This window comes from Carassius auratus, chromosome 8 (assembly GCF_003368295.1).
Source record: "Carassius auratus strain Wakin chromosome 8, ASM336829v1, whole genome shotgun sequence".
Taxonomy (NCBI): Eukaryota; Metazoa; Chordata; class Actinopteri; order Cypriniformes; family Cyprinidae; genus Carassius; species Carassius auratus.
The window spans coordinates 13,148,625-13,164,379 of NC_039250.1; the positions used below are offsets into that span (position 1 = coordinate 13,148,625).

Consider the following 15,755-nt stretch of genomic DNA (forward strand, 5'->3'; position numbering starts at 1 on the left):
TGACTCCATTTTATTATGACATCGAATTTAGGTTGGAATGCAAATTAATTGGTTTTACGTCTGTTTCTAATTAGTAGGCCTATTATTCTGACATTATTTATTTTATATTAACTCGTTCATTCGTGTGCTCATGTTGTTAACAAGGATTCAACGTAATCTACTAGAGTCAATAATTACGGAGTAAAAAAGAATAAAATAAAATGTAACAATTTATTATCAGTAAGGTAAATATGTATTCTGCCAATTACATATCCAATTCAAACATATCAAATCATATCAATATAAAACATCGAATTCTCAAAGATTAATCTAAAAGTAAATTATGCTCACCTGACCTTAGAAAATACATAGTATGAAGTGAAGAGACACACAACACACTACAGGCTTTCTGGCTACAGAAATCACCCTGATCCTTTTGCTGCAGTCCTCTAAATACAAAACCAAGATAAAACATCCCCCAAATGGAGGCATGAACAAACTATAGACGGTTTAAACGGCAACAACATAAACAAAGGTTACTGCGCATGCGCGCTTTTGTGGACCTAACTTAACTTCTGGTAGACTTCCAAAAAGAGCATCACAGTCCCGCCCACAGCCCAAGAGAGATCTGTTGCCGGAAGTAAATTTCCCATTCATTTCTCCCATTGACTTTCGGAAAAATCCGTATCTAAAGAGTTTTAGAGCATGTGTGAGGATAACCAGCTACGGCTGAACTCATATCTGAAAGCATATCAAACATATCATTTCAAGTGAAAAAATTAAGACAAAATCCCAAAAAAGTCAAAGGTACAAGAGTGTGTACATATTTTCATTTCGAGAGCAGGAACTACTCATCCCATAAACCACCGCACCTCATTGAATTTGACTGAAGCCGCGAACGAGCCTTTTGAACGACTTCCAAATCTGGTGATGGCCGCCCGCGCAAACTTTTTCCTCCAGTGAATTTTATTATATATAGTGAATGTTCAGTAATAGCAGTTCTTTCAGTATTAATCATGTAAATAAATAGTGTTTTATATATGTATTGTGTTTTGATTTTTAAATTATTGTGTATTTTTTATTGTGTGCGTGTGTGAAAGTGGTTAACGATAAGCAACAAAGTGCAGTGCTTTGTACCCGACTGCAATCACCGCTCAGTCGTCAACACATGTTGTTGCCATTACACACATGTTCAGTAAATGCACAGAAAGGTATGCCTAGGCTAAATATTGTTTTGACAGTGGCATCATAAAATGCTTGATGACTCATACCATAAGAAGGCTACAGTAGCCTAGCTAAAGTAATGCTAACTAAAGTTACCAACCTCCCTGCAAAACTCTCATGGCAGCCAAGGAGATCATGATTGCATTGATAAATCTACCGTGCAAAAACGCAACACAGGTTTTAATATAATTTTATTTTATTTTTTTATTAATGACCTTCAGTCTTCACAGACCTTCGTGGGGTTTAACCAGACAGTTACAAGAGCTCCACCAATCAATCACTGTGGGATTGCGGGTAATGAAGTTCTTAGTCAAGACATCGCGAATAAAAGACATTCATATCAAAACAAGGTTAGTGCCCCATGATCCTTTTGCGTTTATATGAGCATATACTATCGCTTAGTACAGCCGTAGCTGGTTTAAGTGTACCATGTATGGTTACGTTTTTATGGCTTATACCCCAAATGTCAATGCAGAAATTGCACTGAATTTTTACTTCCGGCACCAGCTGTGGGCGGGAGTGTGATGCTCTATAGAATCAATAACAACAGCCAAGTCCTTCTAGAGTAGATGTTTTTTGATAACAAAAAAAATATGTTTTCTGTGTGGATCAGGCGGACTTAATGAAAATGCGAATTCATTATTTGCCAGTAGAAGATGTTTTAAAGCATAGACATAAAGCGCGAGAAATAGAGGTTTCCCCAGTAACAGCTGTAATCAAAGCAGAGCTGGTACGCTCACATGCGGCTTTATCAGGCATATAACGAGCAAGTCTTCCTTCAGAAATACAGCGATATAAAAACACGCGTGCCTCGTTTTGATATTTAAACATATAAATGTAAGGAATTATTATTATTAAACATGCAGTACGTAACGTTACTCGTGTTTATTCAACGAAGCCTTTTTGAAAATCGATCAGTTTTAAAATTGTGGTGAGTCTCCAAAAATATATAAATGTATGGGGAACACATCCCGCAGCACAACCACCTGAGCCCAACTTCAGTCTACTCATCACATTGACTTTAACTGCGTTTGTAGAAGGCACTGGAGCCAGACCAATATAACCCAGACCGGAAGTTAACTTAGGTCCAGGCATGTGCGCCCAATGAAACCGTCTATGGGGAATTTGCATTAACTTAGGTCCAAAACATGGGAGGTTTACAAATCAATGGGAACAGAAGGTAATTTACATTGAGGACCCTAAGAAGGGGCACTCCCATTACAGTAATCAAAATATCTCTTAACTCTTAGGATCTGTAATATCTTTTATTCTTCTTTTGTAAGGTTGAGACCATTGTACCAGTCACCCTGAGACAGCTGACACCAAAACATGATTAAATATAACTTGCATTAATGTAGAGCAGGGATAGGCAACTTCGGTCCTGGAGGGCCACTGTCCTGCAGAGTTTAGCTCCAACCCTAATTAAACACACCTGAACAAGGCAATCAGTGTTTACCGGATTACTAGATTGATTCAGGCAGGTGAGTTTTTATGAGGACTGAAGCTAAACTCTGCAGGATAGTGGCCCTCCAGGACCAGAGTTGCCTATCCCTGATGTAGAGCATTATATTATTGACCATTCTGAGTGAAACCAAGTGGAGGTAGGATGGGTGAGGGAGAAAGGATGGTGAACATAGTGTGAGGAGGGAGTGTGATGGTGAGGTGTGAACTGCTAGGTGTGGTGCGTCTACAATGGCAGTGTTACTTCTGCAGGAAGGTGTTCAGGAGAGTGTTCAAATGTTAATTATCAGGAAAGTCCTTTGTTCTCTTTGGGAGAATTCATCCCTCAGTCCAGATGGACCGACTCCAGCCTTACAATGACATTTACTTTCTAACAAGAATATTGACTAACTTTACATTAAAGGGGGGGTCAAATGCTATTTCATGCATACTGAGTTTTTTTATACTGTTAAAGAGTTGGATTCCCATGCTAAACATGGACAAAGTTTCAAAAATTATGTTGTACGTTTCCGAAAGTTTTTTTCGAGTATGGCTCTGTGTGACGTTAGATGGAGCGGAATTTCCTTATATGGGTCCTAAGGGCACTTCTCCCGGAAGAGCGCGCGCTCCCGTATAGCAGAGCACTGAGAGCACAGACATTCACTGATCAGAGCGAGAGCGTCGCGAAATGTCAGAAAAAGAAGTGTGTTTTTGGTTGCCAGGGCAAGACAACCCTGCACAGATTACCAAAAAAAAACAGCATTAAGGGACCAGTGGATGGAGTTTATTTTTACAGAGTATCAATGGAGTTGTGCAAGTGTTTTTGTTTGTTCCCTGCATTTCGAAGATGCTTGTTTTACAAACAATGCACAGTTTGACGCCGGATTTGCGTATCGTTTATTTCTTAAGGATGATGCAATCCCAACGAAAAAGGGTCACGATCGTGTGTTGGAACCGCAGGTGGTTGAGTAAAACTGCTTCAAATATCTCTGCCTCCTTGTTAGTGCATCCGCCTCCCATGCCGGAGACCCAGGTTCGAGCCCCGCTCGGAGCAAGTTGTTGCTGCTGCTCTCATTCAGTTTCAGCCTCTGGATCATAAATATACGCTGAATCTGACTGTTAGCCATGGTTGAAAATAAGTCTCTTTTTTAACCCAGCGGGGCTGGGTTGAGGACGCGGATGTGAAGGAGAGCACGCACGTCACGTCAAAATCTTACGTCTCCAGTGCGAGCAGCCGCCATTTTCTCAGCGTGATAGAAGCGAGTGAAAGACTATGGTAAGTAAATATTCAAAATGTAAGTTTATCTTTTATTGTTTACCCGGTTGTATGAAAGGCGGAAGGTTTTATGAAAGGCGGAAACAAAGGAGCTTAACGTTATATATTTTAAAAAAAACGGACGCGGTTTTCGCCTCAGACACGGAGGACTTAACTGCCTCATCTAACGTTACTGAACGGAGGATGTACTTTTAATATAACATCTGTGAATGTATTTTGTCATATTTACATAAGATTTTACGTTATCTGTACTTTTTGAGGCGTTAACAGACGGTTATGCTCACGGTTACGCTCATGTGAATTTGTCTTTTTTTCGCGGTTAAACTGAATGTATGTTTGCATCCTAAAGGAAACGGCATTGTGTAGTAAAGACTAGCATAATTATTTTGAGGCTGTTGAAGTGGTAACTGTTAAAAGTATGTTTTACATGTAATATTTCTTGTCGAGCTCCTGTCTTCATTGTCCTCGCGCTGAGAGTTAAAGACACAGAAGCTGTTTGTGTGAGGAGTCACAGACCTGTGTGAGGATGAGGAGGAGGTGTTCTGAAGAGAGGGACAGACGGTTTAAGGAGAGTAAACTTCAGAATAACATCAAGTTATGTTTATTTTTACTAAGACTAAAATAATGTTTTTTTTTTAGATGTTGAAATCCAGAGACAAGATAACTTCATTCTTTTAAGACTGATGTAAGTTAAGTTATTATTACTTTTTTTTTTTTTAGAAAATTAATGTTTCTGTTGTGTCCTGCCTGTTAACTTCACATTTTTGTCTGTGTGTGTGTGTATATATATATATATATATATATATATATATGTTAATATTTTATTGAAACCATTGATGACTCAAACTAACTGGAGTTAAGGACACACAAGTCTGCTTGTGTGAGGAGGTGGTTTTCTCAGCTTCTTCTAAAGAGAGGGAAAGATCGTTTAAGGCACGTAAACTTCATAATTTCATGTTGTCAGTTGTTGTTGTGTTTTACAAAGAGTAAAATAATGTTTGTTTTTTGTTTTTGTAGATGTTAAAAGCAAGAGACATGGGAGAGCATCATTCCTTTGAGATTTTATGTAAGTTATTTTTAGAAAATACATTTTTCTGTTGTCTCCTGCCAGTTTACTTCACATTTTGATGCAACAACAGTGTGATTACGTGCTCATTTCATTAAGACCATTGATGTCTGTGTTTTTTATTGCAGAACTCAAACCAACTTTGGAGTTGTCTGATTTGGAGAGTCATTATTCTTGGTCTTCGCTCTTAAAGGTAAAGTTCACACAAAAAATAATTTACTTGCCCTCAAGTCATTCCAAACCTATAAGACTTTTGTCTGTCTTTACAACATAAATTAATATATTTTTAGTTTTCTCATAATATTTGTTAATCCATTTATAGTTTAGATAATCAGTATTTTCAAGCTTCATAAATATAGAGTTATTGTAGAAGTAAATTCTGATATTTATATGTGAATACATCTTAAATTATATGATAGCAAACATGTATGTTCGAAATAAAATACTGGTCTCCCAGACCAGCAATGGAGGACACAAAAAGAGAATATTAAATATATTCATATGTTTTCCAAAAAAATGAGTTTGTATGAGTCTGGAAAAACATGGGGAGAGTAAATTATGACCATTTTAATTATTTGTTGAACTAACGGTTTGAAGAGCAGCCCTCCATGTACATGAATATTGTGAGGTATGTGAATGTCATGTCTGTTTTAATGTTTCAGTAAAGAAGCTTTCTGAAAGCAATATTTATTCAAACAATATTGCATGTCCTCACACTAGTGCTGCCATTATAGCCTCCTGGAGCGCTGAGGTGGACTGAGACATTAAACAACCACACAAAGTGTTGAAACTTTAACACCGATTATTTACCTATCCTTACGGATGTGAATACACCTCTACCTGAAAATGGATAGTTTAATTAAATGTTTTATTTTTTCATATATGTTTCTCTTAGGCCACTGATGAAGAACAGGCGGTGACTGGGATGAATCCTGGTCAGAGAGGAGAATCTTCTTTCCTCTAAACTGATGCAGCGGTGGTTTTAAAGGAGGACGCTGCCCTGGATGATGTAGAAGATGTCAGATGCTGTGCTGATGGGGTTTCTTCATGACTACATCAGTTATGCTAAAGAGATCATGAAAATTGACCGTGATGCATGATCTGTATTCATGGACTATGAAACAAACTGTAAGTGTATAATTTGTTAAAGTTAAATGCTTTTTCTGTGTTGTTTAGTAGAAGAGTTTACACTCTGTCATTCATACACCTGCTCACATTCACACACACACACACACACACACACACACACACACATGCGTCTGTTAAATGTTATAATATCAAAGTTAATGTTGTGATTTATTTGTGTGCTGTCATGCCAGAATAGTTGGAAAAAAACCTAACTAATTGTAAATTTATTGTATGTGTTTTCGGATATTTTTATACAATATATACAATTGAACAAAGTCCAATTTGGTCTTAAGTCATATTCATCACATGTTCAATGCTTTGTTTATGAACTCTGTAGCTGTTAATGCCATCCTTTTCTGCATTTCTTCTAACATGTTACTTTTTGACTTCTCTTGTTTTTAATAAATATTTTCCTTTTGATAATTATTATTTGTGTGTAAAAGTGATATTTAAAATGAACAACATTTGTAGGTTTAATGCCTAGCTCAATTTTGGGTTTATTTTAATGTAGAAATGCATTGTTTCCCCACATGGCTGCACTCTGCGAGTTTATTTTCTGCCAGCAGGAGGCGCTAAGAGCGGGAGAGGTAGGTTTCTCCGGTAACGGCTGCAGAGCGGTGCTGAGCTCGCAAACGCTACCTTATCAAGCACATGCGAAATGATATCGAACATTTTCTAAATACAGTAGTTTTCCATCTGAAATACAGTGATTAAAAACACCCGCTCTGGTTTTTGAAACCCTGCAATATAGTCATTTTAAACCATAAAAAAGGCAACCCAGCAGGCTGGGTTGAATATGATAACCCAACTGGTTGGGTTAAAATAACCCAGCGCTGGGTTCGTCCCTTTTTGACCCAGCGCTGGGTTGTCAAAATAACCCAAATTGGGTTGTTTTCAACCCAGCAGTTTTTAGAGTGTAAGGTTCACAATATACGATGCATTTCATGTTCTTGTACAGACTGATAAATCTTACATTGTTTTCTAAAACTATTGTTTAAAATGTTTAACAGATGGGCTAAAAGGGTACAGAAGAAAAATATTTAAAACAAGATATTTTACAGTTGATTTTTTTTTTTACTATACTCACTCCAGCAGGAGTCCTTAAGTATGTGTATTTTTTGAGTACATCCTCCACAGATATTCCTTCCGTGCTTTCTCAGTGTCTCCAAGGAGAATGTTCCTGTCGTGTGGTCTTTGAAAGTCCAGGTGTCTGGATGTGTTTTCCCATACCCATTTTGTAGCACATTCACATGGGCCTCAACAGACATTGAATCCTCCCCAACAAAAGATTCCTTCATCAGAAAAACAGAAACAGATCATGCTTAGACTGTGACAGATATGAGAAACATCTAAATACTTATTGAACAAGGTGCTTTAGATATATAAAAAAAAATAATGAAAACATTGAACTGCATAAACATTAAGATGATGGTCAGGCAGTGAAAAAGTGGAGTACATACAAAAAAGATTTAAATATCTGTAGTATAGTATCTTCCTTACATTGACCTGCACTAAGTGAAAATGTAAAATTGATTAACAGTGTAAAAATAAATTATGCATATGGCAGTGGCAGTGTGCTTACATATGCAACAATAACCTGCAAGTGGAGCACGTTCTGCTTTACATTTCAGGTTTAGGGATGTGTCAGGTGTGCTTAAAACACAAATTTGACTGAATGCAATTTTCCAGCAAATAAAGATTATAATATATTGTTATTACAATATTGTGTGTGATTATGTTGATATAGATAAATCAATAGATTTAAAAAAAAAAAAAAAAGTAACTTACACAGTGATTTCTTTTTATATTTCTCTGGAAAGGGTTCTTCACAACCAGTGTGTTGGCAGCTTGAATATACTATCCATTAGTTGGACATCTAGCAGAAATGTAGAAACAAACTCTAAATTAGAATTTTTAAATTATTTTGTCTAATTGGCTTCATAGATTGTGAATTGATCTTATTACAGTTGTAATAGCAGAGGTGGTAATAATTATTATACTTACAGGATGTATTCTGTACTGTATTGCACAAAAAGGACGCAGATATAAACAATCAACTCTGAAGGATTTGCCATCGATGCGGTCATCATTTTGTCCTACTGTACATATGTCTGTCAACAACAATAAACCAATTACTAAAATTGCAAGATATAATGCAAATGAAAAATTATGATCGAATTGTAACAAACTTATTTTAATATACATATTTGTGGTACAATTTATAAAAATTTTCTCTGAGAAACGCCTTTCTGATATTTCTCTACTATTTTCCGCCGCAGCATTGGGGGAATTAGTGATCCTCTGCCCATCTTGACTTCTGAGAGACACTGCCAATCTGAGAGGCTCTTTTTTACCCAATCATGTTGCCAATTGACCTAATAAGTTGCAAATTGGTCCTCCAGCTGTTCCTTATATGTACATTTAACTTTTCCGGCCTCTTATTTCTACCTGTCCCAACTTTTTTGGAATGTGTAGCTCTCATGAAATCCAAAATGAGCCAATGTGCCAAGGCATGACATTTCAAAATGTTTCACTTTCAACATTTGATATGCTATCTATAGTCTACTGTGAATAAAATATAGGTTAATGAGATTAATAAATTATTCCATACCTTTTTTACTCATAATTTGTACAGTTGCCCAACTTTTTTAGAATCGGGTTTGTACTGTATTCTAATCACTTCTGGCATAGTTTATGCTGAAAGGGTGAACATGTTAAGCTTTGGTAAAGCAAGTTAGCAAACTCATACAAAGAAAATTTTACAGTTGAAAAATCATTTACTTGTTCACCTAAGTCATTGAAATTCCCACCACTGAGGAGACAAAAAAAACTGTTGCCCTGAAGTCACTAAAGGGAATGGCCTGTTCTTAAATGGGTGGATTCCCCAATAAGACCGGGTGGACAACCATTCAAGGGACATGGACAAACTCTTCATTTTTATTATATATAATAATTGTTTATATATCTATATATTGTTTTAATCTCTTAAACAAAATATTATTAGGAGAACAACATTTTTACATTTTATGATTTGACAATATTTTAATATCATTCAAATTTAATGACCAGTGTATGGGACATATAACATAACATGCATAACTTACACAAAACAAAACAAAAAACTCTAGAAAATGTATCTAAAGAGCAAAGTAATGCTTTTGTTATGAATATTAAAACTTAAATATTACACACCCAGACCAAGATTTCATGGCAAATGAATTATTTATGTACAGGACACCAAAAAGCACCCTACAGTGATACTGACCCATTTTCAGCTTTCAAAACAATTGCATTGGAAATATGATTCAACAAGATGGGATCAAGTTTAGTGAACGGTGACATTTTTACAGACATTGGTACTACCTTGTCACATAAAGGGTTATGCAGCCACAAATTAAAAAATCCCAGCATGCCCTTCTCATGAGTGTGATACATACTTGTTTACTTTGCCTTATATCACACACAAGTACTCTTTTTATTCCATATGGAGAAACTCACTTCCCTTATATATGACTATATGCATTCATTTTTTTAAAGCTGTAGCTTGAATAGAGATAGATCTGCAAACACAATCAAATTGGGTTTTAATATGTGATGCTTGACCACCTAAAAAAATATTTACATATGGTTAACATTAAAACTAATCGCGTTTGACTAATGACTCAATGGTGCTCTCTGCTGGTAGGGATTAGTAAAATTAGTACTGATTGTTGGCAGTTTAACCAGTCATACATACAGTAGATCAGTGTGAGTAAACAATAATAAAAAGCTTTAAATTTACTCATTTTAATGTTCGTCGAGTATCTACGATGTTATATTTTTGAAAATTTAATATTGATAATCAAGCTTTTATATATTTTTTAGAATATATATTTTAGTGAGACTATTTCCTTTTCATATTTTCCAATATCTCCTTACTCGCTGTTTGAAAAGTTTTGGAGGATGCGGGCATCGATCCCGCTACCTCTCGCATGCTAAGCGAGCGCTCTACCATCTGAGCTAATCCCCCTACGCACAGTGCGTACTGCACTACGTAATTTACTACGTACTACGTATTTATGTTGCATATTGAATACACGTTTATTCTTTCCACTAAGTACATACTTAAATTAACCTTTAGCTTTTAATTCAAGATTTCCTTACATCAATAATAAAACCGTGTAGATCAGTAGACCAAAATATGGCAAAGATGGCCAAAAACTGTAAAAGACGCATTGAGGAGTCCATGAAAGAGGGATTATCAGACTTAAATACTGCGTGATAAAAAGTCCAAACAGTATGACGAGACTAGTAGTATAAGTGCATCATATTGTATAATGTGTAATTTGGTATGTATCCTTCTAGTTTTCCAGAAGGGGTTAATGGAACACAAGTCTGGTACATGCCACTGATCTATATATATTATATATATATATATTATAGATATTATATTATAGATCGGTGGTACATGCACTGAAAACGGTGAATAACGAACAGAATAAAAAGTAAAAGTGAAAAGTAACGTGTGACGTTAGCTAAGTATGGTGTCCCATATTAGGAATTTGTGCTCTGCGTTATTTAGGAAAAAAATCATCAAGTTTGCACGAAACCCACAAAACCTTTGGGTTATAAGTACAACTCTCTCAGCATAAGGCTATGACCGAAATTTGACGTTAATGCAAATTTGCAAACATATGTCCAAGAAGATTATTTCTCTCATTTTGGAAATGCATGGCTGACTGCTGCCCTCCAGTGGCAGCTAATAATCTAGCAGTATCAACGCTTAACGAAATGGCAATCAAATTCCCTTAACAAAGCTTAATTTATTAATATATTTTGTACCTTGTTCACAAACCACATTCGTGCCTAAGAAAATATTTTTATTTTAAATAAATGCTCTACTTTTTTAACCTTTTATTCATCAAAGAATCCTGAAAAAAATATCACAGGTTCCAAAAAAATATTAAATAGCAAAGCAGTTTCCAGCACTGATAATAAATCAGCATATTAGACTGATTTCTGAAGATCATGTGATACTGAAGAAGTAATGATGCTGAAAACAGAGCTTTGATCACAAGAATTAATTAGATTTTGATGTATATTTAAATACAAAACTTTTAAATTATTAAAGTATTAAAATGGTCCCGTTCTACATCGCCACCACCACAAGTTTTCTCAGTCCTCCTGAAGTGTTCACGGCCATTGGAGGAAAAGGCACAGCAGACACAAAATCTGAATATACCTTCACTTCAAATCATTTATTGTTTTACACTAAAGTTTATATAGGATAAAATAAGGGTGGCACGATCTTTTCAACCAATAGGATATAGATTAAATATGTGTTGAGTATAAGCCAAAACAACATTATGTCTGAGGTAAGCATACATTTAGCAAATGCTGGACATATAAGGAATAATATGGACACGGAACATTTCAACTTTCAGTAAAGGACATACTGAACTCAGCAACCTGGGCCCAAAAGGATCCCCCATCATCACTCTTCACCGATTCAACTCTATGTATCATCTGCGCATGCGGGTATACATTGAGGTAATGAGGTAAAGAGACATAAGACTAGAGAATCGAGAGAGAGAGACAGAGACAGAGAGAGAGAGAGAGAGAGAGAGAGAGAGAGAGAGAGCACACAGGTGAGAGGAGGAAGAAAAACAAGGAGACAGAAAGGGAGGGCACCCAACCTTAAAAGGAAACATCTGTGGAAAGGAGCGAGTAAGAAGAGAGGAGGGATTGCAAAGAGGCAAACTCACAATAATAATATCTGACAGAGATCATGATATAATCTAAAAAAAACAACAACGCTATTTTAGACCATAACAATATTTAACAATATTATTTTTTCCCTGTATTTTTTCCAAAATGCAAAAATAAATGCAAAAAAATAAATGCAGCCTTGATTCAAACTCACATTGAGACCTAAAATACTTCTAATAATAAAGATGTTATTGAAAAGACCTATTTACCGTTAAATCGAGCTAGAGACGGGAGCACTGATCTGTATTATATTATAGATCAGTGGACGGGAGTCATAGATGCGGGGCGGGGTTTTCGCGAAGGGGGCGTGGTTTTCACAAGAACCGAATACCGCAACACCGGTCTCGCGAGTTTGCTGTTCTCGCGAGGAGCAGTCGGGTCGCTTGTCGTGTTATTAATATGGCTGCCTCCTGAAACCTCCATGCGGTATTTATTTGATCACAAAAACTTAACTGGGCTATCATAAATATTTGTTAGCTGATTCCATTGTATCACTTTAGCGCCGGAATTTATGTATTTACATACGACTGTCCAAAGAAGCTGCCAAAATGCAACATGACGACGTAAGTAACGTTGAAGCGGTTTCAGAAAAGCTCAACGTATAAATCTTTATTGACAAGAAATACATTAAATGTGATCTGGAATGAACAGGACGCGACTGAATTAATAATAACCGAATATCTTAACAGATGATAAAATACTGGTAACGTTAGCTGTGAACGTTCAGATTATTTAATGGTCTTCAAGTTTGAACTTTCATATTTCCAACATCATTTGTCTTTTAAAGGTTATATGGGACCTTATCGGCAATAAGAGTTTTTGTTCCTACAAAGTAAAGTAAGTAGTACTACATCATTATAAACTAACGGTGTGTTTTTTTGTAACTCATGTTGACGAACATGACATCTAAAACTGGTTTCTTGTCGTTGTTACAGAACGAAAACTCAGCAGTTCTGTCGAAATGAATACAACATCACAGGCCTGTGCAATCGCAGTTCATGTCCTCTCGCCAACAGCCAGTATGCGACTGTGAGAGAAGAGAAAGGTAAAAACACCCATCCATAAAGCAGATGCGAACTCCGGTTTCCAAACAGTGTCTCCGTATATACATTTTTTGATCATCACGATTGTTGTGTTTCCTAAGGCCTGTGTTATCTCTACATGAAAGTTATTGAGAGAGCAGCATTCCCTGCTCGCATGTGGGAGAAGGTGAGGAAACCAAAGCGAGCAAAACACCTTCATCATTTGATGTCTGTCGCATTGAAATGTTGAATAACTCTCGTTTTAACTATTTCAGGTTAAACTGGATAGAAACTACGCGAAGGCTTTGGAGCAAATCGATGAAAACCTGATCTACTGGCCGAGGTTCATCAGACACAAGTGCAAACAGCGGCTGACGAAGATCACGCAATATCTCATTCGGATCCGCAAACTCACCCTCAAACGACAGTCAGTCTCTCTCTCACTTGCTTTCGTTGTGGTTCTGTGCTTTAGTGAACAACACCGCATTGCACCAGTTCTGTGTCTGATTCCATGAGGTCTTTATCTCGCGTCAAACTACTTCAACTTAAAACATTTCATTCACATCTTTAATATGTAAGTGGCCTTGGAATAAGAGCTTACCAAGGCTGCATTTGTTTGATTAAAAAAAACGTTCAGTGATATTGTGAATTATTATTATTACAATTTAATATAACCTTTTTCTATTTAATATATTTTAAAATGTAATTTATTCCTGTGATCAAAGCTGTATTTTCAGCATCATTACTCCAGTCTCCAGTGTTACATGATCTTTCTAATATGCCTATTTGCTGCTACTCTGATACATTTTTATTGTCAGGATCATTTGAACAGCATTTAGACAAATATGGCTTGCTGTATATAATGTCTTAAGTGATGCCTGTGTTTTATTTTACAGGAGAAAATTGGTTCCACTTAGTAGAAAGGTAGAGAGACGAGAAAAGAGGAGAGAGGTGGGTGATGAACTGATCATACGTGAAGTCCTGAATATATCCCAGTCTTTGTGTTATTATTTTGTTTGAGCATTTACACCGGTTTACCTGTTTTTTTTTAACAAAAAAACATTCTTTGCATCAAATGTGGAGTTCAATGTGTGCTGCATTTTACTAATTTTTTCTTCTTCCCAACAGGAAAAAGCTCTTATTGCTGCTCAGCTGGAAAATGCCATAGAAAAAGAACTGCTAGACCGTCTAAAACAAGGAACGGTAAGTGCATCTTTGGCGCACATTTTTCCTGCTTTTGTGCCTGATTAGTGATTTGCATTTAAAGTCCCCCTCCCCTTTTCGTTTAGTATGGAGACATATACAACTTCCCTATCCACGCCTTTGATAAAGCAATGGAAAAACAGGAAGAGGAGACTGAATCAGAGGAAGAGGAAGATGAAGAGGTATTTACTATTTTTTTCTCAATGCTGCATTTATTTTTGTAACAAATACAGTAATATTATGAAATTATACAATTTAAATCAAACAACTTCATGAGAACTTGTTCATACTTTTAGATGGGATTAATATCAATAATATACTTATGTGATCTTGTTTCTGTCTTTCAGGAGTCTGGGACGAGAGAATTTGTTGCTGATGATGAGTTTGAAGAGAGTGATCTCAGTGATTTTGAGGTAATATTTTACAGTTAAATTCCATAAAATAAAATTAAAGACATGGTTAATCTCTCAAAGAGTGTCATCATTTCAACCCTGGTCATGTTTTACAGGATATGAACAACCTAAAGGGCAGCAGTGACGAAGAAGAGGATGCTGAAGAGGAATCCAGTGAGGAAGAAGAGTCTGAGGAAGAGTTAGAGGAAGAGAAGACCAAGGCCAAATCGAAAGGAAAGGCTCCACTCAAAGGCCCAATCAGGAAAAAACGGGTCTATGTAGAGATAGAATATGAACAAGAGACAGAACCAGCTCAGAAAAGCAAGGCCACATGAAGACTGAACTGCTGATCACACCGGAGGAACTCTTCTCGCTGTGTGTGGAACATTTACAATTCATGAAACCTTGATTGTTGGTATAACACCTCTATTGACTAACAGTGTACACTGGGGTGTGTGTGTGTTTGTACACTCCTGTCCAAATCTCCAATGTGGGATTGTTTGTACATGGACCTGTCTCATCTATACTTGTGCTGTTGCAAGCACAAGTGTTTTTTAAAATGTTCCATTGTGTACATTTGGGTCAACTTTGACCCATGTTCATATAATAAACTTTATTTGAAATGGCATGCATGAATATTAAGTAGTGTCTGTTATTTTATTAGTGGCTGGTGTTCTGAAGTTAAAAACAACTTTTATATTATGCTTGAATGCATTGATCCCTTGGATCATCTTTTACATCTCATGCACCCAACTGCAACTGCTCTGCACATCCCTAGAAAACATTTATTTAGAAGACATTTATTCAAGCCTTAAAAAGGAATGAAATTAGTAGCTGTCATGATCTATTTTAGTTCTAGAAGTAGTTCTTATGTTTGACAGCACTTGTATGAGTTAATGTTGCGAAATTGAATTGAACAAACATTTTCTGGTGAGCAGTACTTTGTTTTCTGTGCGATAATCATCTGATATCAGCAGAGATGGAGGAAACACCTTCTCCACCTACTCTGTTAAACGGGGTCATTCATTCAACCTGAACCAGCATCCAGGAGAACGCATGCTCCATTGCCTGGTGATGCTTCCAGCGCTCCCTGAACACATGAAAGGACAGGTTTGAGTGCATTTAATACCATACTCTTATGTGCTCCCATGATGTCATTTAAAGAAGAACAGCAGATCTTCAGAGGTGCACTCTTTAAATTCGATCATTGACATGATGGCAAGAAAATGAACAGGATTTCAAACAGCCTTTTTTTATTAACAGAGTAGAATAATCAT

The 15,755-nt window shown here is 36.4% G+C and overlaps 1 protein-coding gene and 1 non-coding gene across 2 annotated transcripts; one reads left to right on the forward strand and one right to left on the reverse strand.

Annotated features, from left to right (window-relative positions):
- Positions 1-10,049: 10,049 nt before the first annotated feature.
- Positions 10,050-10,122, reverse strand: trnaa-agc (transfer RNA alanine (anticodon AGC)). The gene has a single exon. It is a non-coding gene; the product is annotated as a tRNA-Ala (tRNA).
- Positions 10,123-12,202: 2,080 nt separating this feature from the next.
- On the forward strand, positions 12,203-15,120 carry LOC113107330 (protein MAK16 homolog). Its single transcript, XM_026269753.1, has 10 exons — positions 12,203-12,424; positions 12,649-12,698; positions 12,797-12,906; positions 13,006-13,070; positions 13,159-13,310; positions 13,780-13,834; positions 14,012-14,086; positions 14,173-14,268; positions 14,434-14,499; positions 14,595-15,120. Exons 1-10 carry the CDS (start codon positions 12,410-12,412, stop codon positions 14,811-14,813), a joined length of 903 nt encoding a protein of 300 aa, XP_026125538.1. The 5' UTR covers positions 12,203-12,409; the 3' UTR covers positions 14,814-15,120.
- The last annotated feature ends 635 nt before the right edge of the window (positions 15,121-15,755 follow it).

What these genes read in the sequence shown, in the direction of transcription:
- LOC113107330 (XM_026269753.1), top strand. An exon ending in GACTGTGAGAGAAGAGAAAG is followed by an intron (nt 12,907 to 13,005) that starts GTAAAAACACCC and finishes GTGTTTCCTAAG; the next exon opens with GCCTGTGTTATCTCTACATG. An exon ending in GACGAGAAAAGAGGAGAGAG is followed by an intron (nt 13,835 to 14,011) that starts GTGGGTGATGAA and finishes TCTTCCCAACAG; the next exon opens with GAAAAAGCTCTTATTGCTGC.